Source organism: Rhea americana, unplaced genomic scaffold, assembly GCF_003343005.1.
Source record: "Rhea americana isolate MKP2758 unplaced genomic scaffold, rheAme1 scaffold_100, whole genome shotgun sequence".
Taxonomy (NCBI): domain Eukaryota; kingdom Metazoa; phylum Chordata; class Aves; order Rheiformes; family Rheidae; genus Rhea; species Rhea americana.
Genome location: NW_028185040.1, coordinates 1,954,142 through 1,977,969, shown reverse-complemented (window position 1 = coordinate 1,977,969; position 23,828 = coordinate 1,954,142). Strand labels below are relative to the sequence as shown.

The 23,828-nt window shown below is 39.9% G+C and overlaps 1 protein-coding gene across 2 annotated transcripts in view; it reads left to right on the top strand.

Moving 5' to 3' along the window:
- The window catches only part of STAC (SH3 and cysteine rich domain), a 74,453-nt gene that overhangs the window by 9,629 nt on the left and 40,996 nt on the right, over positions 1-23,828 (top strand). For both annotated transcript variants that reach the window (XM_085304155.1, XM_085304161.1), the window contains exon 2: positions 14,378-14,654. In XM_085304155.1, coding sequence (XP_085160281.1) covers positions 14,378-14,654 — 277 coding nt within the window. The remainder of the gene's footprint in view (positions 1-14,377; positions 14,655-23,828) is intronic.

The window sequence follows — 23,828 nt, the reverse complement described above, 5'->3', positions numbered from 1 at the left end:
AAGTCAAAAAAATATGCTAGGCAAAATTCAACAAGGTAAACTTGGCAAACTGCCACTGACTTCTGTCCGGTTAAATCAAGGATAGAGCTCTTAAGGCTCTTTGAGGTCCATGCTGATTTTTAAAATGTACCTTTTGTTAAGTCCTCAACTTGTATAAATCAACTCAAGGACCTAGCACAGGCTTTTTTTATTATAAGAACACCTCTTAGTGTATTTAGTGTAACTTATTTGTAAGTGCAGGCAGCTCATTTCTCGCTTATGTTCACACATGCTCTTTTAATTCAAATTCTCTAACTACAGAGATATTCACAAACAAATGGAAGGTAATGTGATGGTCTGCCAAAGATTTTTGGTCACAAACATTTCAATGAAATGTGTGCTTGTCAAGTGCTATTTTTTTCGTTTGTCAAAACCTATRTATTTGTGGAAGTTTTCAGTTTTCTTGATTGAGTACACTTTTGTCAGAAAGCTTTCTCTAGTTCTGGATTAAATTTCCAGTCAAATGAGGAGAAAAATACTTCCTAAGTTAAATCATACGGCTCAGCCTGCAATTAGAGACCTACTTGAGGCAGTTCAGTTAGTAGTTCAACCTCTCTGTATCATAAATGGGCAGAGATTGAGACTGATCGAAGAAGGGTGGTGTAGAGCAAAAGCTTGCCTTATGCACTCTGTATTAGCCTCTCCGAGAAGCATTCTTTTCTCATTAACTACTGTAGGCAGCTACAGCTAAGAGCCTGAATTTAAGTAGGGTCAACACCACTGTGAACCTGCCAGAACAAGGTCTTGAACCTGTGTCTTTCACAAGTTGGTCATTTGTTCCCCTGGCAGGTTAGTCTGTCTGACTTTCCCCTCTTCTGCCCACAGCCCCCTCCAAGACATTTTGAAAGGCTGCAGTCGTTTTTTTTTTTTTTTTTTTTTGTCAATGCAGAACAAAATCATTCAAACTTTGAAAATTTTCACTAAGTGGAATTGCTGTTTTCCAGCCAGCCTTGTAATGGAAAGTTATGTACCTATGACAAAAAGAGAGAAAAATGTGAGCCTATCCAGGCTGCAAAATGTGAAGTGCTGCTATTAAACTAGCTGCAAGATGAATCATGCACCAGCTCCATGAAGGATGGGCACAGAAGACTCTTTGGCAGGTTCACAGTAGTTAGATCCATCTCATCCRTCTCCTGTAGTTAGTCCTAATGACAAATGTACTTCATTCTCATAGGCGTCCAAAACATCCAGACGACCAGTTAACTTTTTCGCTAGCTCACTCGCTCGCTTTCTGCTTCCAATGTTTATCTGTCTCTTCTCTCTGTTCCTATTCTCACCCATATGCTGTAATCTGGGACCAGGCTCTCTGATACAATGAGCCAAACTTTGTATTGTCTTTACGTGCCAAACTTCCAGAGGAGAGCTCAGCCAAGTTTGAAGTTGCCTACTAAGAAAATGGATGGTAGTCCTTCTGTTGGGGGGAGGGACTGGTTATAAACACTACATGAATGCTRGTGCTCCTACTATAAGTACTCTTGAAAGAAAGCAAACTGCAAAGTTTGCACTTTCRCTTTTATCTGTACCCAAGTCCCGGTTACTTTCTTCACAAAGAAATGTTTTAAGTTGCATTTTAGTTTGCCTGAGTTGGCTGGTATTGTGTGGTCACAAAGATTCAAAAAAAGAAAGCCAGACTTAAAACAAAAATTTTAACAGCCTCATCTACTTCTGAGGAGAACTCAGCTGTGACTAGATGTTGTCCAAAAGAAGYAGCCACTCCGTCAGGACGAAAAAGTCAGATATTCTTTAAACATGATGAGAAAACTAACTTATTTTTTTCTGGTACTGTAAGGGACACACTGCAATAAATACAATATTCCACAAGTAGTAATTGAGGTAACATCATTTGGTTTTTACCACCACCTCCTGCGTCACTAAAAATCTCCTTTCCATGAGATAATMATCCCTCCAGCGCACTTGTACTTGTGGCCACCACTGCATATAAAAAAATCAGCTGACAGGAGAAAACTGATATAAACCTCAGCAGTTAACCCTGCACTTGCTGTTCAGTCCAGCAGTGGTCCGGCTGTGATTTCTGCTGTAATCTGGCATGTGCCTTATAAATCAGTGCCACAACACTGATTCCAAAAACAGCGGTAGATAGGCTATGCTGACAGTAGATAGACTAGATTGAGGCGCTTCATAGGAATACCACTTTTGCATAGGTTTCTTATTCATAATCCTTGCAGCATGGTCTGTCCTGACCTGACTTTCCTCTCTGCTTCTTCTGTTCCCCTGTTCTCCTGCCTGCCTGACTTCCTCCATGCACCCCACTGCAGAATGCTGCTCCTGTTGAAGTCACTGCTATTATTTTTGTCAGACTAGGCTTCCCAGAGTTTTACTGGTTCAAGATCCCTTCATTTCCTACCATAAAAACAACTCCAACTAGTATCTGCTAGTGTCGTATGTCAATACCAACAGTTCTTTTCTCTATATATACCAAAAATATGAATTCTGAATATGCCGCATTTGTTAGGTGAGCACAACCTTATGAAAACTTTATAGGACTTTTTTTTGTTGTTGTTGCTATTACTATCTACACAGAGGGGAGTTTTAGCTCTTTTTGTGTAGGCTTTCATTAAAAACAGTTTAAATTTAGAGGATTCTGAGACACTTAAAAAATCTCWTTTAATATGAAAAAATGAATCTGTAGTACTTCAGAAGGAGTTATAGCCTTCAATTCTCTATCTTTCTGTTTGTTGCAGTCTCTATTTGTCTCTTTTTATACCAAGCTAGTATACTTATCTCAGTATAAAAACACATTTTTGCAGTGTATTCAATCATTTTAATTTTGAACCTTTGACCATGGTAATTTGAGGAGGAAAGTTATCCAGCATCTCCCCAAAGTGTTGAGTAACAGTATGTTGTATACTTGATAATATTATCAAGTTAGACTCTTCACATGGACAGTTGCCTTATTCTTTATATAGGACACTAAACTTAGTTTTTGCTGGGTATCACTAAGCTGTAGTAGCCATAAGACAAAAGACAGACTGAGATGGAAACTTTCTGTACTAGTAACAGGTTCCTGGGAAATTGGTAACACAGGAACAGTTTTCCTCCAAGTTACTTAGAAGTACTTTTTGAAAATTAGAAAATGACTGGAGCTGATGTATTGAAAAAATAAACACATGCCATCATCTGCACTTTGAAAAGAGCTTTAACCAGAAAAACATGCCAGATCTGGACTCAATCTGAAAATAAATAGATCTCTGTCATGGCGGCAGGTACTATAACTGGATACAGAATGAGTCACGAGGAAGATGTTGCTGAGACTGGGGAAGTTTTCAATTGACACACCATTTGCCATGTATCTGTAAATCGCTTTAGGACTTCAGAACTGGAAATAGGAGGTGAAGGAAGCTCAGTGGCTTCCCAGGTGCAGCAGGGAAGCCCAGCAGCACGGCAGTAAGGTGGCTGCATGCCAGGAAGCCCGGGTCCTCTCGGGCTGGTCGTGTCAGAACAGACATGGTTAGTGCTGGCCGCTTGCACTGGCTGCATGCCCTGACCCCTCTCAGAGCTGTGGGGAAGAAACTACGTTTACAAGGCTGGACAGTGTCAATCCRCAGAAGTGATAAAAAGAAGACAGAAGGTAGAAAATCTGCCACCAGATTGCAAAAGTATGCACAAGAAGGAAAGGTAAGGAAAATAAGAAAAGTAAGAAAAATAGGAAGTGACCTGATGGACATCTGACGAATATTTTTGAAAGYATAAGTACCTACCATCATCTTCCCACAGAGAAGTCAGAGATGGTAATGAGYTGTATAATTCAGATTTGAATCTCTGTTTTCAGATGGGCAGCAAAGAAGAGCATGCAGGAATCTGTAGGATCAAATAAGGCAACGTTCAGATCTACATTCATAAATTTTTTTTTAAGCCAACAGCCTGTATAGCACTCAAGTTCTGATACCGTAATAAGGTAAAATAATCTCAGAGCAAAGGCACTAGCTAAACAAGAGGTTTGGGCAGAATTAAGTCACAGTAAGCATAATTTAAAAACAAGTGACTAAGCAGAGACAAAAGAAGCCAGAGGAATAGGTGTCTCCTGGATCTATCTATATTTGGTTGTGGAGAGGAAGAGCCTGACAGATAGAGGTTTTTTTTTAAAAGGGGGGGGGGGAATTGAGCAGGGATGAATAAAGTCAGCCAGATAACAACATGCAGAATATGGCCAGGTGGCTCCACTTGTTGCAAAAAGCCTCTGTTTTTAATACATAATGTAAAACAGTAAAAAAGTAAAAATAAAATAAATAAWCAAAACAGCAATCCAGCCAAACCCCAAGCCTGTACTCTAGAATTAGTCTCACTGAAGTCAGCAGGAGCTAGCAGTGAGCAAAGATCTTGGGATTTGGCCCAGTGACAGTAACTTTGTTGTAGAGCTGAGTACTTCTATACTTTCATTGTGAAGCAATTTTAACAGGCTAAGTTTGGAACCCCATAAACAGGAGTGGAAACACTGACAGAATATTAACTATAACAGCTCTCAGTGGATCTCGATCTTCCTTTTTGTTTTAAGACAATACAAATGTGATTATACAGTATGTGGGATCTGGTGCTGATATTAATTTGCCCTTGGTTATTATCAGGCTCCCTGCCAGATATATTTCCATATTTGCTTCAAGAGACATGCTACCATTTAAAGGATAACAAAACATCTCTGTTAAAAAAAAAAAAAAAGTGGAAAAGCTCATGAGTTAAAGAAATTAGTGGAAATTATTGCCATAGGTGCACCAGAGCTTTTTAGCAGAAGGAAATCTTTTTTTCAAAGATCCTAGTGGGCCATATTGAGCTTTAATTTCTCACAAGAACAGTAGTAGAAAATAATGATGCACACTTCTTAGACGGACAGACATGAGATACGATCAAGGATGACTGATTTTACATTTGCAGTCACATTCACTGCAGATTATTCATGAAAGGGAAAAGGAGTTAAGCTTAGGCCTCATTATTACTATTCTTTAAGATTCGCAGCAAGTGTATACTGACAGAGCTTCATTCGCCAAAGCAGGGCTGCCTGGATTTATATTACTCTCAAATCCAGCCTTTTAATCTCCAAAATTTGTGGTACCAGTTCCACTGCAGCAAAGCTCAGTAAATGACTAAATCAAGAGTTACCAAAGGGAAATCACTGTTTCATTTAGAAGCTGAAATAGAAAAGAGATATCCAAACAGGGCAGCAAGACATGGGATTCCCAGAAGAGACCTCAGAGATAACGATCCAAATTCCTTGCACACCAAGAGGCAAGAGACATCCATATCACGTGCATCATCTCAGTGGGGACAAAGCATGGAGATGACCAGCTGCTTGGCAACAAGATGCCTGAAGTGAAACCTGAACTACCAAACCAGAAGTTGTAAAYACATACCCATTTCGAAACTCAGAGTTACCGAGGGAGGTGAAAAATGGAAGAGCTATTCCTAACCTTCTCTTACTTTCTTCACCAACTTCTCTGCTGGTTTCAGGAGGAAAGCATGGAGAGGGTTTGATTACCCAGCAGCACAGGGAGAGAGGAGCCTCACAGGTTTGCAGATGGGTATTCCACCAGGCACCTTCTGTAGCCTGAATTACAAAAGATCTTCTGCAGCTTGTTCCGCCCGTGTTAGGACAGCCRTTGGACAGCATCTGGGATTTACGGTCTTTTCCTCTACTCCAGAGAGCAGCAGCTCCTCTTTTGCTAGGTGAGGCAAGAGAAGAGATCAAAGGGGCAGCATGTTTTCCAACCCTATTATAAAACAAGCAACAAGCAACAAGCTTTGCTTGTGGCTGAAATGTTTCTGAGTTTGATCCGTAATGTGTTTTGACTTATACATACGTTTACAAAGGAGGGAGAACTAGCAATCACTGAGCCCAACACAGTGAACACAGCAGAAGTTACTTTGGGACTACTAATCTGATTTTTCATGATTTAGAGGATAAAACTGGGAAAACCACAGTAAAGCTTCTCTTGTTCTTGTGAGTAGTTAGCTTGAAATATTGCAAATTGGAGAAAGATTCAGTGTTTTGCCTCTCTGCTAGAAGCAGGCTTATCACAAACCTTGATTAAGCAATATATATACAATGATAAAACATGACCAGTCTTCTATAAATATTTTCCCCGAATTAAACTTGAATCAAACCTGTTAGGAAATTTGAAGAGTGAATTTCAGTGAATTTCACCTTTTCTAATGGAGACTAAGTTGCTCAGGAATAGAAATAGTCTTTTGTTTCTAGATATCTGGTTGTGATTTAGCTTGGTTAAAAGAAAAAAATAGACAAATACACCAAAATAAGGCTATTCCAAAACACAGAAGCAAAAACTGCTTTTAGATAGAAAGTTTGAAAGTTCAAGTTAAATAACTAAATATATTAAATGTATCTATTTTCAGCAGGGAAAAGAAAGATTTTGTTTGGTTTTAGATAAAAAAGGTTTAAAGTTTCTGGATATGATATGCATACAAATATTTTTATGTTTATTTTGCATATGTTTCCTCTGTTTTACAAGCTATTTTAAAATGTTTAAATGACAGCAAGTCTTTCAAAGTTAATATGAAAATATGTTTGGCAAGGAGGCTCATACAAGCTCAGGGTAAGCCACAGYTGCCAAATAGCTAATGTAGAGCTTAATGTAGAGCTTACTTAAGACTAAATATATAGTTCTGAATACAATGGAGATCAAAAAAAATAAAAWTTTTCCCTTAGACTTAATGAAAATTGTTCATAAACTGTTCACAAACATAAGTAGTTCATAGACTTTGTGTTTCTTCAAATCTGCTACTCCCTAGATAGCATAACTTCATCCTATCAAACCTTATGCTGAATTTTCAGGATATATAAAAATATTTGGAGTACAGGGCAGACTTCTTCATAATACTTACCAGAATTAAGTCTTGGGGCCTTAAACCTTTCACCACTCTATTTCACATTTGTCTCACACTTTTGCCCATCCTGATTCCCTTTCAATATTAGAAAAAGAAGTGCTTGAAACTCTGGGGTACTTTCAAACCACCTACAGGAGGATCTGTTGAGAACCAGATAAAGTTTTCAGCTTAGTTTGAACCAAAGTATGCAGAGAATTGTACAGTATGGACAAGTTTGATAAGCAAGCACACTGTTTGGCTACAAACGCAGACCGAATCTCTAGATAATTTAGAGGTCTGCCAATTACACATGCAAATGCACAGCTGCCAAGGCTGTAGTACATCAGGAGAGGGCTGAGAATGTGTAATTTGCAGTGACATTTTTAGGAGCAGTGACAACGGAACATCTCTTAGGATTTCGTGCTTTGGAACCCTTAGGCTCTTCCAGGGATTTTTGCTGTTACATCCTGACATGCCAATCAGTGTTGTATTATTCCAGCTAGGACTGTACATATGAAACAAACTCAAAGCAAGAGCCCTGCCTGGAAAAGTTTATAAACTAGATAAGTTGGAGGATCAGTGGGTGAGCTTCGAAAATAATGTGGGGCAGGAGGCAAGCAAGATGATGGCAGTCGGAGGAGCAAGAGCTGGCCACAATAGCTGGAGGTACCCAACAAATCGCTAACATWATCATCAGGTATTACAGAAAAGGTCTCCCCTTTGAGTAGTCCAATACAGTATTCCAGTAGACTTTTTTTTTTCCAACAGCAATAACAAACATACTTGTTCTAATGCCAGCTATGCAATCTGTTTGGGAAAATACACAAATATAATACATAGCAGATTCAGCAAGAATGACACTCCCTCTTTGTCTGTAACAGATTAGAAGGATAAAACTTCCAAGAAAACTGGGTAGAGCAGACACAAATTCATGGTAGGACCAGATTCTTGTACTTTATAAAATCAGCAGTAATTGAAGTCAGTTTAGCTAATTCAGTTTGTACTAGTAGAGTATTTGTGCTGTTCATTATTTGGAAAGGAGAAGGTAAAAAAGAGATCTGCTTTACTTACAAATTTTAAGGAGTCTTTGCCAATAAACAAAATGAACCTTGTAAGTGCTTTTTATGTTGTTAATGCTATAAGACATGGTACTTCTCTCATCAGCAGGCAAACACCCATATTATTTATGAAATTGCATACTGGCTTTAGGGATATCGTAATCTTATTTTTGCTCATTAAAATGCCCAGGCAATGCATTTGTAAATCAAATCCAGAAAAAAATAACTTGTGTGTGCTCAGAAATCACTTAYGTTTGTATCTCTCAAATTTAAGATCGTCAGCCCCTAGGCTCACAAAAAGTGAGCATTTCTTTTTGAGTTGGTTCCCYGTTCGCTCATAATCAGCAGAGCTAGCTGTAGCCCAGCACTGCGCCGAGGCCAGCTTGCACCCTGGTGACATCCAGTTCTTCCACAAACTTAGTTAATTTGTGAAGTACGTTCCAGGGGATGCTAATGCAAATTGAATGCTCTTTGACCCAGCTAACAGATTGTGCTCAGCAGGACAACTTCTATTTGTCAACAATTTTGTCCCTTCCCTTATTTGAAAGACTCTTCTGGTAATGTACAGTGTACCCAACACGCTCTCTAGTGAATCTATACAGCGCTGTCTGGACCCTGCGCACTGAAAGCCTATTATAACAATGTGACAGTCAAATAATTTGGAAACTTAGGGTAAGAAGCACAAAGGAAGAAGAAGAAATGTTTCCTCCTAGAAGGTGGATGTTTATCTCAGCAATGAGTGAAATCTGTTGCTGCTGCATTTTTAGCCCATGTAGCTAAACAAAATAAGTACTTTTTCTAAAAACTGCAGGAATCAAACTGAGTCTGATGACAGCTCATTCCAGTTCTGTCAATACCCTGCATTACTTGTAATCTGTGTAATGATATTGCTAATGCTAGTGTAAAGAAAGGGACAAAAAAAGCAAGCAAATTTTTTATTATTATTACTAGCGTAGTAGCACAGTGACACAGCTGTGTCTGAAACYGAGGGCTTAGCTATATGGTCTGTCWGTAAGGGACAGTTGACAAGCCTGGTTCATTTGCTATTCTCTCATGGAAGACAATTAAGAGTGGAAACATATGAGAACAGTCTCCTTGTTGGCCTCATGCTGCACTGAGGGGTCCCGAGCCGTCTCCTGCTGCCAACAAAGATGGTTAGATGTGACTGAGAGGGAACGAGACTAAATGTGCTGGGAAATCATACAATTTGGGCACTGTCCATAAGGGTTGCTCTGAACAGTAAAACTGATGATCTAAGTGAACCTAATGTGATACAACAGTTTGTCCTCCCGCTAGGCACCATTCACCCTGAGATCGCTGATGAGGGAGGCTGTGGTGTGCCAGAGAGAGGAATGAGATGTTTGCGTGCGGGACTTGGAGGGAGTGAGGCTCTGTCCTCAGCTTTGAATGGTGAGAAGATGTGATGGAGAAGTTATGCTAGAGAGACGATGATGGTAGTGGAAGTGCTTATATTGATATTTGATTTTGTTTAGGAGCATGGTTTCGAGATGGACCTGCTCAGGGCACCTGAGGTGCTTGTTGTGGAGCAGCCTTGAAGAGCGCAGGCTGCCTTACTCTGGGGCTTGGCTGTGCTCTAGCTGGGCACCTCATGCCTTACAGGGTTAAGGCGCATTTGGTCCACAGCAAGCTTAAGGTTTTCTGTGCCCTGAAACGCWTACGGTGTGTATGTCGAGTCCTCGACACCAGCTGTGTCATTCTCCAGATCTGCTCCTAGTGAGCTGTGCTGTCTGCTAATGTAGATATAGCCAGAAGGGCAGGGAGCTAGAGGTCCTAAAAACCAGGGGAACAGTTAAGAGCCTAAACAAATTATTCCTTGTGGTAGGGCAATTCAAAATCAGACTTTTTTATTTTCTTTTTGTAATTGCAAAGCCAGTAATTAGGAAACAGCTCAGATCACTGACATCTTCACACCTTCTACGTGTTGCTTAAACCAAAATGTAGAAGATGGTCATATGCTTCCACTTTTTAAGTAAAACAAAGCCTTAGTGAAGGTAWGTGCAGTTTCCATTCAAATCAAGAGCAGCAGTATCTGCAAACAGTAGGACTGAATTTCACCAACTGTCCTGCTGCCTCCTGTTTTCTGATTATAGCAGCTAAAGAATTGCAGTGCAAGGGAATTAGGGTATTAGGAATGGAGGAGGCACCRATAAGCTGTGGTTCTCCAGAGCATCCTGATCCCTTGAAGCATGAACATTCAGTAATATTGTGAGGAAGAAGGAGATTGTGCTGGATGATACTGGAAAAAAAAATGTTAATTAAGCTCTGAGGTTTCGCTACTGTACTTACCTCTACCCTGCCTRCAGGGTAAGTATGTGCAGTCGCTGAGAGTTTGTGTAACTGACAAAATACTTTAACTTAGGGACAGACAAACTTTTCCCCAACTCTAATTTCAAACCACAAGAACATCCTGGATTTGAAATCAAAGGTTCATGTTTCTAAAGGGCCAGTGCTGTGAAGTCTTGCAGTTTTTATTACAAGCCTAGAAAAAAATTTGTGTTTGTAGAATCTCACTTCATTTTTTTTATTATTATTTAAATTAAAGCTAATTTGTAGCTTTCCTTGCAGAGAAGAAAATGTGAAAGGGCTAAGAAAAGTATCTCAAGTATGTGGCTTAAAGCCTTGCTTTGGGGATTTTTAATTTGTTTTTCAGACCCAATACATGATTTTCCAGTGCATGTAGTCCTTCAAAACTGAAGCRATGAAGCAGCTCAAATGCGGAACTTCCCCAGCCTCATCTTTTTACGAAGTTTGGTAGTATTGCTATTGAGATTTAACTRTGGACTCTTTAACTTTGTAGAATGAAATTAAGAATTCTAAAATTTGCCTTCTTTGACTCTGTAGAGACAGAGGAAGCTGATTTCTGTTTCGGGTGACTCCTACAGCAGCTCCATTTGGAGTCAAAGACATCACAAATGCATTAAATAAGTTTAAAGAAAATCAAAAACAGGCCAAATGCTATAAGTCTGTTTTTAACTGCATGTTTATAATYTTCCAATAAAAGAATGAGGCCAGGCCACAGCAAACTACACAATAAGGTAATCATGATATTTTAAGGAAGGAAAGTCATACTTACTTGACTATAGCACAAGGAAGCTTAGAAGCTTTCATAGGAGTTTCCATAGAAGCATAAGCTTCTATGCTTTTACAATTTAAATTATTTGCACAACCAGCTGTCATTGCCCTTGTTTAGGCCATCTTTTCCTGGGTAAACAATCATATACCTGTACCATATTTCAAATTCTCTGCTAGGCTAGTTTTTCTTGCCCACCTAATAYGAGGAAGGAAAGGTGGATCAAATTTTAAAATGTAGTACCAGATTTCTGTTGCCATGTCCTCTCATATACATTTATGCAAAATGGATATAAAACATTCRGATATGAGAGATGCTCAGATACTTTTTTACAGGTATTTTGCAAGTACTGACCAGAAGTTTGTAGTGATCTGTGCAAAATATTAAGCACTACCTGTGGACTGCATTTTTGTACACTCACTCCTGTACACATATAACCTACCCGGGATAGAATGACCACACACTTGTGCTGGTGCATTAAGTACATAATGCAAAGCAACTGCACAGGTGTCTTCCAGCCTGAATTCCGGCAAGTATGAAGTCCACATGTGGGTAACAACTAGGTTGATCACCTTGTTTGGGAATAGTTTAGGTATATTAGCACAGGACAGTGCCCAGGAGTCTTGGAGCAGTTTAGTAGCTTGTGCAGAGATGCCTGCCAAGTCTGTGGACTTGCTCTTGTGYAATTGTGTCCTGCTCTGTACCCCACTGGTGCCAATGCGCAGAGCATATACACAAATTGTACGTTCACTTTAGTGTGTGTACGTATGTTCGGGCATGCGCTGCCTGGATGCWGTCCTACTCCTCCTTGGAAAACTACAGACTCTTCTGCCTAGGGGAGGAAGGGCTGCTGGTACATCCCTTCACTGCAAAAGAGAACAGACTAAGACTATTAAATGCAGAACTGCCTAAAACATACTGTATACATTGCCAAACTAGCAAGACAGTTGTTTCACATTAAAACAAATTCTGTATTCTACTGCTTAGTCCTCTTCCTGTGGCAGAAGCAATGTTTTTGAATTTAATTAACTTCATGTGGCACTGTAGAAATGGATGGCAAATCAATAATGAATGCCATTTCCATCACCTTGTGGTGCTGTAATTCTCTGTGTTTCACTACACTAATTAGGTCTGACTTCTACGAGAACGGCTTCAGGAGCAAGGGGTGAATTATTGCTGAGCGCCTGACCGTCTCTAGGGAAATGAAGTAATCTCAGTTCTGAGTAAACTCAGTAATTTTAGGTGCCGGTAACTTAACATCCAAGTGGGAGAGGGAGGGTCCCACCATTTTTTGGTGCTGCCATGTGGTGGTTTTCAGGCTCAGTGAGTCCAAGAGTTAGGCTTCAGCTGAAGGAGCCTCATAAGCTGCTCTTGCCTCACACTTAGCCATGTAATCYCTCCTATTTACACATCCTCCCCGAGACTGAGTGTGGGCAAACAAGTGAGCATTTCCTCTGTCTGAACCCAGGGCTCTTCCTGGGAGCCAGGATCACGTGTGCGGATGAGAGCAGCAGATGAGGGACCAGCCCCTCGCTGTCACCCATCCCTGCTCCTCGGGTCACCACCGAGGAGCAGTGCAGGGATTGGGAGGTTTCACTGTTAGAGAGCTGAGAAATCCACAGTGTGACAAACCCAAACATCGTCAACCCCAGGCAAGGTTGTATCTGCCTGGTCATTGGCCTCGGGGAGTTCACTGGTTTGAAAGGCGGGCAAAGAGGGTCTTTCTCCTGCTTGGAAAGCCCTGGGCATTGGAAGGTGGGAGAGACTACCGCGCAGGAGGGCATCATGCTGCTGACCCACAGAGTGCTTTAGGCTTCATCGTTTAGAAAATGGACAGAAAGAATTGGTCAGAAACAGAAACAAGGGAGAGCAGTGCCTTGAGGCCACTATGTCAGTGTTACAGGTGGTGCCGTGCTTTTTTAGGAAAGTATGTGAACCTCTTCCTTTTATATTAGTGTGAATTATGGTTCCCAATCATCATTGTTTCTAACATAAACAGTTTTTAATACAAACCATCCCTGCTGCTTACCACTGACGAACTGTGTGGCATGGAAAATTTCAGTTGTTACATCACGTTTGCCAGGAGAATTACCACAGGGATTGAAATCATTTTGCGGTGGTTGAAATAATACTGTGTGAAAGGAGAGAWGGAGATATTATAGGGATAGTGTAGTGGTTATCACATCTGCTTTACACACWGAAGGTCCTGGGTTCAAGCCCTGGTGGAACCAGCACCAGSAAATCTTTGGGAGGTTGGACTAGRTGATCTCCAGTGGTCCCTTCCAACCTTACTGATTCTGTGATTATMRGTAGCAAACATGAAGCAGACACCAAACTGGCTCTCCCAAAGTGCTTTCCTTTCACCCTGACTGCACTCCTGAGCCTTCAGGGGTGGTAGCCTGCAAACCTGTGTAGTCGATATCGTGATAGCTCCTATCCCTTACCTAGCACCCTGCTCAGCCTTACAAAACATCGTCATGGGGAAGGATGAGAGGAGTTCTAATAAAGTACAAGACTGTTTACAGGYAAAGAGGCATAAAAGAAATTTGAGTTAATGATGCAATATTGTGCTAAATATTCTGACAACACAATATACAATACAATATACTAGAATATACATGAATGTGTGTGTTAAAAAGTGTTAGTTACTAAGTTAACTATTAGCTAAAAAGTGTTAGTAAGTTAACTACTAGCTAATCAGCTATACAGAAACTCCTGTTCTGGAGCCTCTTTTCTTTTAAAAAAAATAAARCAATAATTTCTCAGTCAAAGCTCCACATAGTCCTCGGTTTGCCAAGTTCAAGACAGTTAAGTATATCAAATCTGTTTGATGTATTAGTGCCTCCTGTAATGCCATTTAACAGCCTTTTTTGAAATGGCTTTACAGGCTGCTTAAGGACCAGGCAAGGGTRGATAATACTTAAATTTCTCTCATGCTTGAATACAGGGGTATATTCTGCTATGTGTACAACTTTGTGTACGGCTCTTTGCAGTGTGTACAACTCTTTGCTGCATTTGTGCGTACAACTCTCTGCAGTATCTCTTCACTGTCACACCTGAAAGAAAATGGCAATAGGAGCATTCATTAKGGCTATCTGATTCATTTCCTGTTAGAAAATCTATGTAAAATAGTTTATTTTCTAATAGTGTGCTGTTCTCTTTGCTCYGAAATTGCTCATTAAACTGTAGAGTCAACATTATTTGAGCAAGCAGCTGCTCTGCCTRTGGACACTCTCCCCAATGTGCTGATAATGTCAACTGGGTTCATGCATCAGAAACGCACCCCAAACTCGAGGACCTTGCCTGGCTGTTCAAGGGRGAAAGGAAGTAATTGTAAATGGTTTGTTTGTTGCAGCTGCAGAAACTGAAACGATCCCTCTCCTTCAAGACCAAAAGCTTGMGGAGTAAAAGTGCAGACAACTTCTTCCAGAGGACTAATAGCGATGTCAAACTGCAAGTGGACTTGATGCCGGAGGTGAGCACAAGCACTGGCCAGCTCCCCAGCTCYGAGAGCCAGGCATCCTCCCCCGCAAAAGCCCAACAGCTGCCGGAAAACAACAAGGCTCATATCTTCCAGGAGCATATCTTCAAAAAACCCACCTTCTGTGATGTCTGCAACCACATGATTGTTGGTAAGAAACGATTTTTGAGCTCTCTGTGTGCCTCCCTTTTGGAAAATGMAGAATGACCTTTCCATAGCTCACGTAATCTCAGATGTGTACTTGAGAGTCCTAGTGCAAGAGAAATCTGAACTTGTGTCACATCTGCCTACTTTCTTGATATGTGCTTTTTGATGTCACAGACAGTGTAAGCTCCACATTTGCTCACTGATTCCTTCTGTTGCAGATGGGTCATAAAACACAAGTGAGGGCTTCATCTAGAGTCAAATTCTGCTCCCATTCAAGTCACACTGAGCACTGTTGCATGTTAGGCTAGAAACAGCAGAAATTGTTCTTGTGCATTTGGGTCTAGAGTCCTTATTCCTTCCCACTGCAGTAATTTTAACTCTCACGTTCCTCATGACTGGTGCCGAAACCCTGTGGTGCTTCCCGTTCCTGTTCATTATGGTCACTACGCCCAGCTTCCCAGCTTCCTCATGTGCCACTTTAATAACAGCTGGGGGGCTGTCTGGGATGCATGTTTTGGGAGGCCAGGTCAACAGAACAAATAATAGTTCAAGTTCCCACTGAAAACTTTCTTAGGATTGTTGATTTAGGTCTCTCTCTTCTACCCAGTCCTTGTCACTCACAAAACCTCATACAAGCTTTATATCTTAGAAAGATCCTCCCCTCTCYTGTCTGAAACTGTCCATAGATATGTAAGTTACTGCCGTGAACTGACTGATAGACAGACAGACAGGCAGACAGACATAGATAATAGAGCTAATAACTTATTAACATCTCAGCCTTTGTAGTGAGCAAAGCAGGAAGTCCCTGTTGTCATACTCCTCGCTCTGCTTCCACGGTAATATTCACCACAGTGTGGAAGACCTACAAAAGTCCACCAGATGATCTGTGGGGCTTTGCAATAAGAGGTCAAGAAAGAAGTGTCAGCAGATGGCTGGAGGTGTAGAACACRCAGCATCTGACAGAAGTGACCGTGCAGGAGCTGTTATTCAGTTGTCTGGTCCTATAAATTCACACCTTTGCAACTGGCCTGTTATGCATGTGATTTGGTCTTCTTGCTRCTTATTATCTAGTTGTCACAGCAAAAGGGAATAAGAATAAATCGCAGAATAAATTCAATGCCATTGTAACAATTYAAAAGTGTGCAAGTGATTGAATTTCCATGTTCCTGTATTTCCATAGGCAGTCAGTGGAGTGAAACACTGGTATAGTTTCATGTAGAAGTAGGAATACAAGTCTTTAAGTACGAATGATTGTCTCTAATTTTGTTAACTTATTGTAAGAAGCTATTGTCCATTGCCATGGAAGTTACTGCCTTTCAGATAACAGTATGGTAAGTTCCTGAAAGACATTGACTTTATTGCTCACCCTTTCTCAAAGAATGGTACCCCTTTTTACATGGGACAACTCAGTCTTCTCCCCCTGTAATGGAAATCATATTCTTTGGAAAAGGTAGCTGTCTACAGAATGTTAAATCTGATGTAAAACATCATAAATGCGTCCATAAATTGAGGTATTAAAAATATGAGGCCTGATTTCATCCTCACAGCATTGCTGTTCTACTGAATTCAGAGATGAGTTCTGACCACAGATTTTCAGTGTTATTCTCCAATGTTTKATGATTCCTTCTACTTTAAGGGGTAGAAAAAGTCAGAGGAGGAATGAAAAAAGCATTAATATCAGGGAAGTTTATAGTCCAGAGATTGAGAGGAAGTCTGGAAGATAGGTAATTAGTTGCAATAGCTTCTTGTATGGAAGCAGATCCAGAACTTGTCTCCTTCTCTCATGTGGATGAATGTGCTATCAAAGCTTAGTTTCACAAATATATACTGCAAATATAAATGCTTCACATTTCTGGGAAGCTTTTCATTGCAGTTGTATGGAGATTAACATGATCACAAATCTACACGACCCAGCAATACTGTTCCAAAACAGTGCTGCTCAAGACAGATTAGTACTGGCAGCAAACTTTGCACAGARCTACTCCACTTCGTAAACACACATGCACTTTTGCCTTTGCTAGGCTTTGTGTCCTGCCTGAGATAGGGGAGTCCTGAAGCATAGCTGTAAGCTTCAAAACATCAGCTGTGACCCCACCTGCCTTCTGAACTTTTTCCTCTTCTCTCCTCTGAGGATTTCCCTTTTCTGTTCTGCATTTTAGCCCTTTTGTTAGAGAGAGAAGCCTTTCATGTTTGCTGAGTAGAAGATAATGCAACTTATTTTGTCAGGCAGCAGGCTGAATCAGCTGAATTGCTCTCACCTCCTCCAGCAGAGCTTCTCTTGGAGATATCACAGAAAAGCTGTTAAGAGTTTTACCTTATAATGCCTTTAAATCTAGAGGCCCTGATTCTCGTAGACAAGAGTCTGCCATATTCTAATAATCCTCTCTCTTTGATCCTTACCACYGTCATGCCTGGTTTCACTGTATTGTGTTTTAAACAGCATGGGAGAGCTAGATGTTACTGTTTGCAGCTCAGTTAATCCACGTAAGTTGTGCAACTGCTGGTCATGGGGATGTTGAAGCAAAACAAGCAGCTTTTCAGGAAATTGTGTCAATCCTACTCCCAAAGGCAGCTTGAAATTATTCATTTTTCTCCAGTGATTCTGAATATATCCCTGCAACACGGAGCACCATTTGTTCCCTCTATTTGCATGTTTTACTGACAGCGACAGCTGAGATTAATGAGTCTATGGCTTTAAATTCTTTATTGGTGAGAGTAAAGGCAAAGGCTGGTTATATGTTTTGAAGACTAGGGGAAAGAGTCCAGGAAAATCCCAGCTTGACTTTAGATGGCTGCAGTTTTGCCACCAAGGAGGATTCCAGGATCACCTTAAATGGCTGTTTGATCTRTGAACTGAGTAGCGGTACAGCATGATGAGCAGTGCACAACACAAGCTTGCAGTATGAGCTTCGATCTTGCTGGTGTGCCAGAGTGGTTTTGTAGCTTCAGAGTGAGCAGGCCGCTTCGAGCACAGGCAGGAGGCTCCCTGTGCTGCTCTTTTCACTGACAGCAAAATTATAGCAAAGGAGCATGAAACATTATCTTCCTACAGAAAATATGTGCATCATCTCTCCTTGATCATTAGGGACTATAAGCCAAATTTTGCCTTTGAGATGCAGCACGTGCGCCTGTTTGTTCATTTGACAGAAGCACAGTCATAAGATAAAGGTCAAATATGTGTAATTGGTCTCAGCTTTCAGAGGAGGATGTTTACTAGGATCAGTATAATGCAAACTTACTCATTCAAAAGCTTTACATGCATCTCAGAATACACTGAAGTATATTCAAAAGAAGTTCTGTCTCTTTGCTCTGAAATAAGGTATTAATGGTGTGTTCTAAGCCTCACATTAAAGACATGAGTTCAAGTGTTCCTATAAACTGTACTACACTGGGGCAAAAGTTCCACCTCTAAACGAAAGGACTAAACAAAAGGATAATTTGCCATAGAAGCAGCAATTTCCTCCCAAATCAACTAATATTTTAGGTTCAAGGGAATTCAAGAAGAGAATTCTCTTCTGCCATTATGAGCTTCAAGTGTTCATCAGTTTGGGACTGAAGATTCAGCTCCATGGTTTGTTATGTATTTTCCTAAATACAAGGACATCCCCGTGTAGTTCACCCACRAATACCCTCTCACAATACGAATTTTAGAAACCAGTTGATTTGTTGTTATTTCTGCTATTATTTATTACTCCTTTAGTATTTAGCCAGTGCAAGGAATCTAGTGGAATTTGCCAAAATATCATTCATTTAGAAGAAGCTGAAGTGTTTGCTTTACATCACTGTRAAAAAAGAAAATGAAGCTCAGAGGCGTGTATTGACTACAATGTTGTGTGTTTTAGCAAGAATGCAGTAAAAACTTCGGCAATGTCCAATAAGGGGAGAYAAAACTATCTGATGCCTGTAAAGATAGAAACTGTTAAATTAATGTTGCATCAGATTAGAGGCTTAAAGTATGCCAATCAGAAGCTGGTTCTTGGTCTTAGTCTCTGATGTGTCATCAGTCATCTCTGTGGTACTTTACTCTTGAAGAAAACATGATGTCAGTACTCTACTCTTGGAAAAACATTGTGTATTTTTAAAAAATCTCCATCTGTAGACTTCTTCTCAACATTTTACTCATTTGCAGTTCATTTCCTGTACTGACTCATGTGGAAAAAATTTTATTTTCCACACATTCCAAGCATATTACATGCAATTAATATATTCCTGTCTAAGTCAAATATAAGTAGTGTAGCAAAAAGTAAGCCACTTTGGTTTTATAAATAGCTGGCTTGGAAGTCAGTCCTTCAGAGTGTTTTAAGGAAATAGCCACTCAGTTTTAGCAACATCATTGTATATTTCTCTCCCTCTCTCTCTCCCTGTGTGTGTGTGTGTGTGTGTGTGTGTGTGTATACATATTACATATGTATATATACATGTAAAGTACATTGAAAGGTTTCGTTCCATGCTTAACCTAAATTCTGACATGCACCTGTTTTACTGAGATATACATTGGGGCATCTTTGCCTCGAAAAGCATGCTATAATGCAATTAACTTTCAGAAAGACCAGACAGAATTGTAGTCTGCAATGACCAGTAATAGTCCAAAGTAGGTCCTTTTGGTTCATTCCRTCACTGTGCAATCTTTGGATATTTTGTAATATTTAGACTATCAGCAGCAGCAGGACTACAAATYAATGCAGAGACAAAATGCACATATTTTTCATTAAAACATTGCATATAAGTAATCTATCCTCGAATAGATGTTTGTTCACCTTTCAAAAATTGCATGTTGTCGTGGTTTTCCATGGCAGTGTAGATACTGAATTTAATTTAAAAGATGAATTGGACAATGTGGCCTATGTACCTGAGGTAAATGTTTTTATAGTTAGTCTTAGGGCAATTAAACTTTTGGCTGGGATATAGTCTCCAGACTTTTGCTGCCCCAGCACTCTAGTATCCTCTCTCAGAGAACTAACTAGGCTGCAGACAGGGAAACTTGTGCAAAGTAAGCAAAAAGAAAAAAAAGTAAAACCAGTAATCATGCACTAGCACAGCTGACTTCCAATCTACTAGTYAGCAGCACTTAAGAGGTGAAACTCTGCTAGCTCTTGAGTATTGATTCATTCCTACCACTTTATTTTCAGCAATTTAGCAGTAATTTAGGAGTTTCAACCAACCAATTCAAAGCATCACAAATATGTCTCTACAACCACATCTTTTAGAAACACTTTGTATTTATTTTATATATATATATATACATATATAGTCTTTATTTAACTGTTTGGCCATGTTATGCTGCTGTGACTGTTAGAACTTTCAGCTATTTTCACCCCCGAAGTTGCAGTGTAGCATTCACCATAAAGCTAGGCTTAAAGTGGATAAACAGGCCTAGCTTTTCCAATGCTAGAATGAAAGAAAGAAATCCGAACTGSAGTTACGGTCCCTCATTTTCACATGTCGCTACATCTGTACCTCTTCTCCCAGGCTATCAGTGATTGCAACCAACAAGTAATGGAAAACTCCATAATTGGAGGGACTGTTTATATAACTGTAATTTATGAGGTTGTTTATTAAATATAACAAACTTCACAGAAACTATGACATCAGTACATTCTGTCTCCAGTCTGGTTGTCTCCCTCATAAAGAGTATTCTTGACATTTTTAAGCTTGCTTCCTCATTGCATTAAGCAAGTAAGTAAATAAACACTCTTTTTTAATCCAGAGCCTACATTTATTTCACTTGCTTCAGGTAGACAAGGATGCAAGAAACAGTCACGGGCTGGTCACCATTGCCTGACATCTACACAGGGTAGAAGTCCTGCTGGGCAGCGTAGCTGTAACTGAAGCTGTTCCCGGGACTATGGAAGTTTGGAGGTCTCCCCAGAGCTCTTCAAAAATGAATCCAATTTTATTTGCCCAGAATTTTCTTGCAGGCTGAAGGAAAAAATAATGAACACTGTTACTCAATCAGTGCTCATCCCTGCCCTCTCCTCCTCCCAGTCCCTATGACATCTCTCAGCTCCAGAGGGAAAAATACCTGGATTGCCACCACAACTACAAGGGAGTTGTCTCCTGTAGAGAACAGGAAGGCCACCAGTGGAGGAGATCCCTCTGGAGCAGCTTGTGGAGGACAGCTGGTGCCTACTCCACGAGTGTCATAGTCGAGCCTTCCCAGATCTGTTTCCCAGTTGGTACAGTATTACAGTGTAATATAGTGTGTCTATGTCTATGAATATTACATATTATTAATGCAAGAAGACAACGGACTTCCATTTGGAAATAAGTTCTCAAAAGCAACTGAATCCAGCCTTGTTTCGTTTTGATTGTGAGGGAAAGGGACAGTTTCATAGCTTTGTCAGTGACTGCTACCAGGTGCCATCCTATACATTATTAAATGGCCTAAAGACCCTGGCTCTTCCCCCCAGTAAATGCACTTGCGAAGGAGATTTAAGTTCTCATTCTACCTGACTCTGAATGGATCTGGGCAGCTGAATCTTCTAGCACGTCTGAGAATCAATGTGAGTGAGAATTACTTCAGCCTCTTCTGATCTGTTGTGCAAGAGCTTAGGGGAAATGTAAACTTTTTTTTTTTAACATGTATCTGTGGAAAATTGATGCAAAATAATAATTTTAACATACATATTAGCTTGAAGTTGAGTCTGACTCCTCCTAGGGTTTCTTTCTGGAGTTAATAACTCCCTTATATATRATGAGTTAATAAGCATAGAACTTCCCACTATTGAGAGGAGCTTTGTAACAGGAGCTTTACAAGAGCTAAGCAAGAGCCTTCTTGAGGTATGAAGTTAGGCGGTACATTAATCAAACTATACAGTTGCAGTTAAGTCTAGTTTTAGGCACTAATCAGGAATAGACAATATCATCTGGACTCTATAAACTTCCCAGGAACTGGATAGTTTGCACAGTATAATACATAAAATGTGGATGAACGGATAGGAGGATAGGTAGAAATACACACACTATGTATAATATAAATTTGCTTCATTGGTACCTCTCCTGTTTTTTCTATCCATGACTAGCAATATCCAATTCATGCAGCCCTACATTTGTAAATAATCTAAAGAGGGCCACAAATTATCCCCACATGAAATTATTATTTTTCTTTGGTAATAAGGAGCTAAACATACTTTAAAGCAATTATTGAAAAGCAAGTATTTAGTTTGTTTATCCTCTGGGAGGGCTTCCTCCTCTGAGATGAGATGAGAATGTTATCAGTAAATTGGATAATCAGGAACTGCTTAGCTGAGAAAAGAGGGTGGAAATATATTTTAAATTTTAATTTGTCCTTAAAAAACATCAAGCATGTTTCACATTTGTTACTAGATAACTTTGTTCAAACTCTCTCTAAATTTCGGGAAATTGTGATTAATATTAAATTGCAGTTACTCTCCAGTGAAAAAAAGACTTTAAAGATGTTGACTGACGTTTGCTGCTTAACTAAAAGTAAAACAATAAAATTTTACAGTGCATCTACAATGAGTATTTCGAAGTCATGTTAGATAAGTCAATTTTGATGAAAAATGACATTGAAAAACTCCACCGTTGCTGAATTAATGTTTATCTTAGGTACTTTTGTGGTTCCCATGACCACTCAGTAGTGGCAATTTCTCCTAAAACCAGCCCTAGAGAAGAACATAATGGTAATCTTAAACTTTTTTGAAAATCTGGGATGAAGGAGAATGCAATACTTTTTATGTTCTATAAAGTACTCTTTTTCAAGCTCAAATGGGTCATTCGATGTTTCTAGACTAGCAAATTAAATATAGACTAGCAAATTAAATATAGCAAATATATTTATTTTATCTAGACTAGCAAATTAAATATATCTTTTTTGAAACTGACCTTCTAATAAAAATATTTTTCTACATGGAGTTTTTATCTACCAGAGTACTACTATTATGTGGATAATTGTATTGCCAGATAGCTGATGAAGGYGTCATCTGGAGAGAAAATTATTAGGAGTTTCACCTTACTACAAGTTGTAGAAGGTGGAAAATGATGCAATTAGTAGAAATACTTCTGTGAGAAAATAGAACATTGACATCATATAAAGTTAAATGACTGTCCACAGTTGCTTGGCACTTGCAGAAGTGAACAATGTCCCTGTGGCTCATCTAGCGATTGCATGCTGAGACTTATCACCTCTGCTGGCCTCTTTCTGCTTTTATAATATGAATGCAAGTAGATGCGAGTTCAGCAATCRGTGCTAAACTAGGTAAAGTCTAGGTTGCCAGCTATACACAGTCTGTAACTTTTTTCCTCTGACGTAAGTTTACCTTATATGCTGAAGGATGTCCACTCACACTGATCCCTTTCCCGGTTTCAAATTCTGAAGACATGCTATGCGTTTGGAAACTGTGATTACRTTATAATTTCCTCTATAACATGCAGGCAGTATCCTAACCAAGACCTTGAAATATTTTGTTTAGACCACTAGAATGCTTAATATTACTGCTTAATAGAAGAGATGGAAGAAAAAGAAAAGATTGCTGTGTTCTCATCCCCACTGCTTGACCTTCCCCACCTAGACAGTAAATGGGATAYAGCTCATATAACCCCTGAGTCAGTGTGAACTGGGAAGCCATGGCAAATATTTCCCCAACTGACTTCCTTGGCAATGACAGRAGGGAGGCTGTAGAGTAAATGCCTAGGAAGATCTCACCAGATGAGGGTTGGTCATATTGATAAGGAAACTTGTATTTACACTGTAAATATTGCCCATTTTTCTAGCCACATCTCTCAGTAGCTTAGAGGTCACTCATAGCCCTAGATCAGTGACACGTGAAACACCTGGAAGAGATTCTGTGCTGGCATACATCTTTTCTGCAGCACAGGGAGTTGTGTAACTGGTACCACTTTACCTTCCCATTTGAGCACACACGCAGAATATTGGCATCACCAGGGGTTCATCTGCTCATATGCTCACAGCTACACGGCGTGAAGTTGTCTGCTGTGCAGGGTTTGTTAGAACTAGTAAAAAAAAAGAGAGATTATACCAAGATGCCTGGCAGATTTTGCTATGACGCTATCCCTCAACCCAGCTGAGGGTGGATGTCCATTTTCCGTTATTCAGCTCCGGATGGGACAAACAACCACTGAATACGACACATCTCAAATGTCAGGAGAAGAGCAGATACAGGATGATTCCTCTTGAAGAGCAGCAGATGAGCAACAA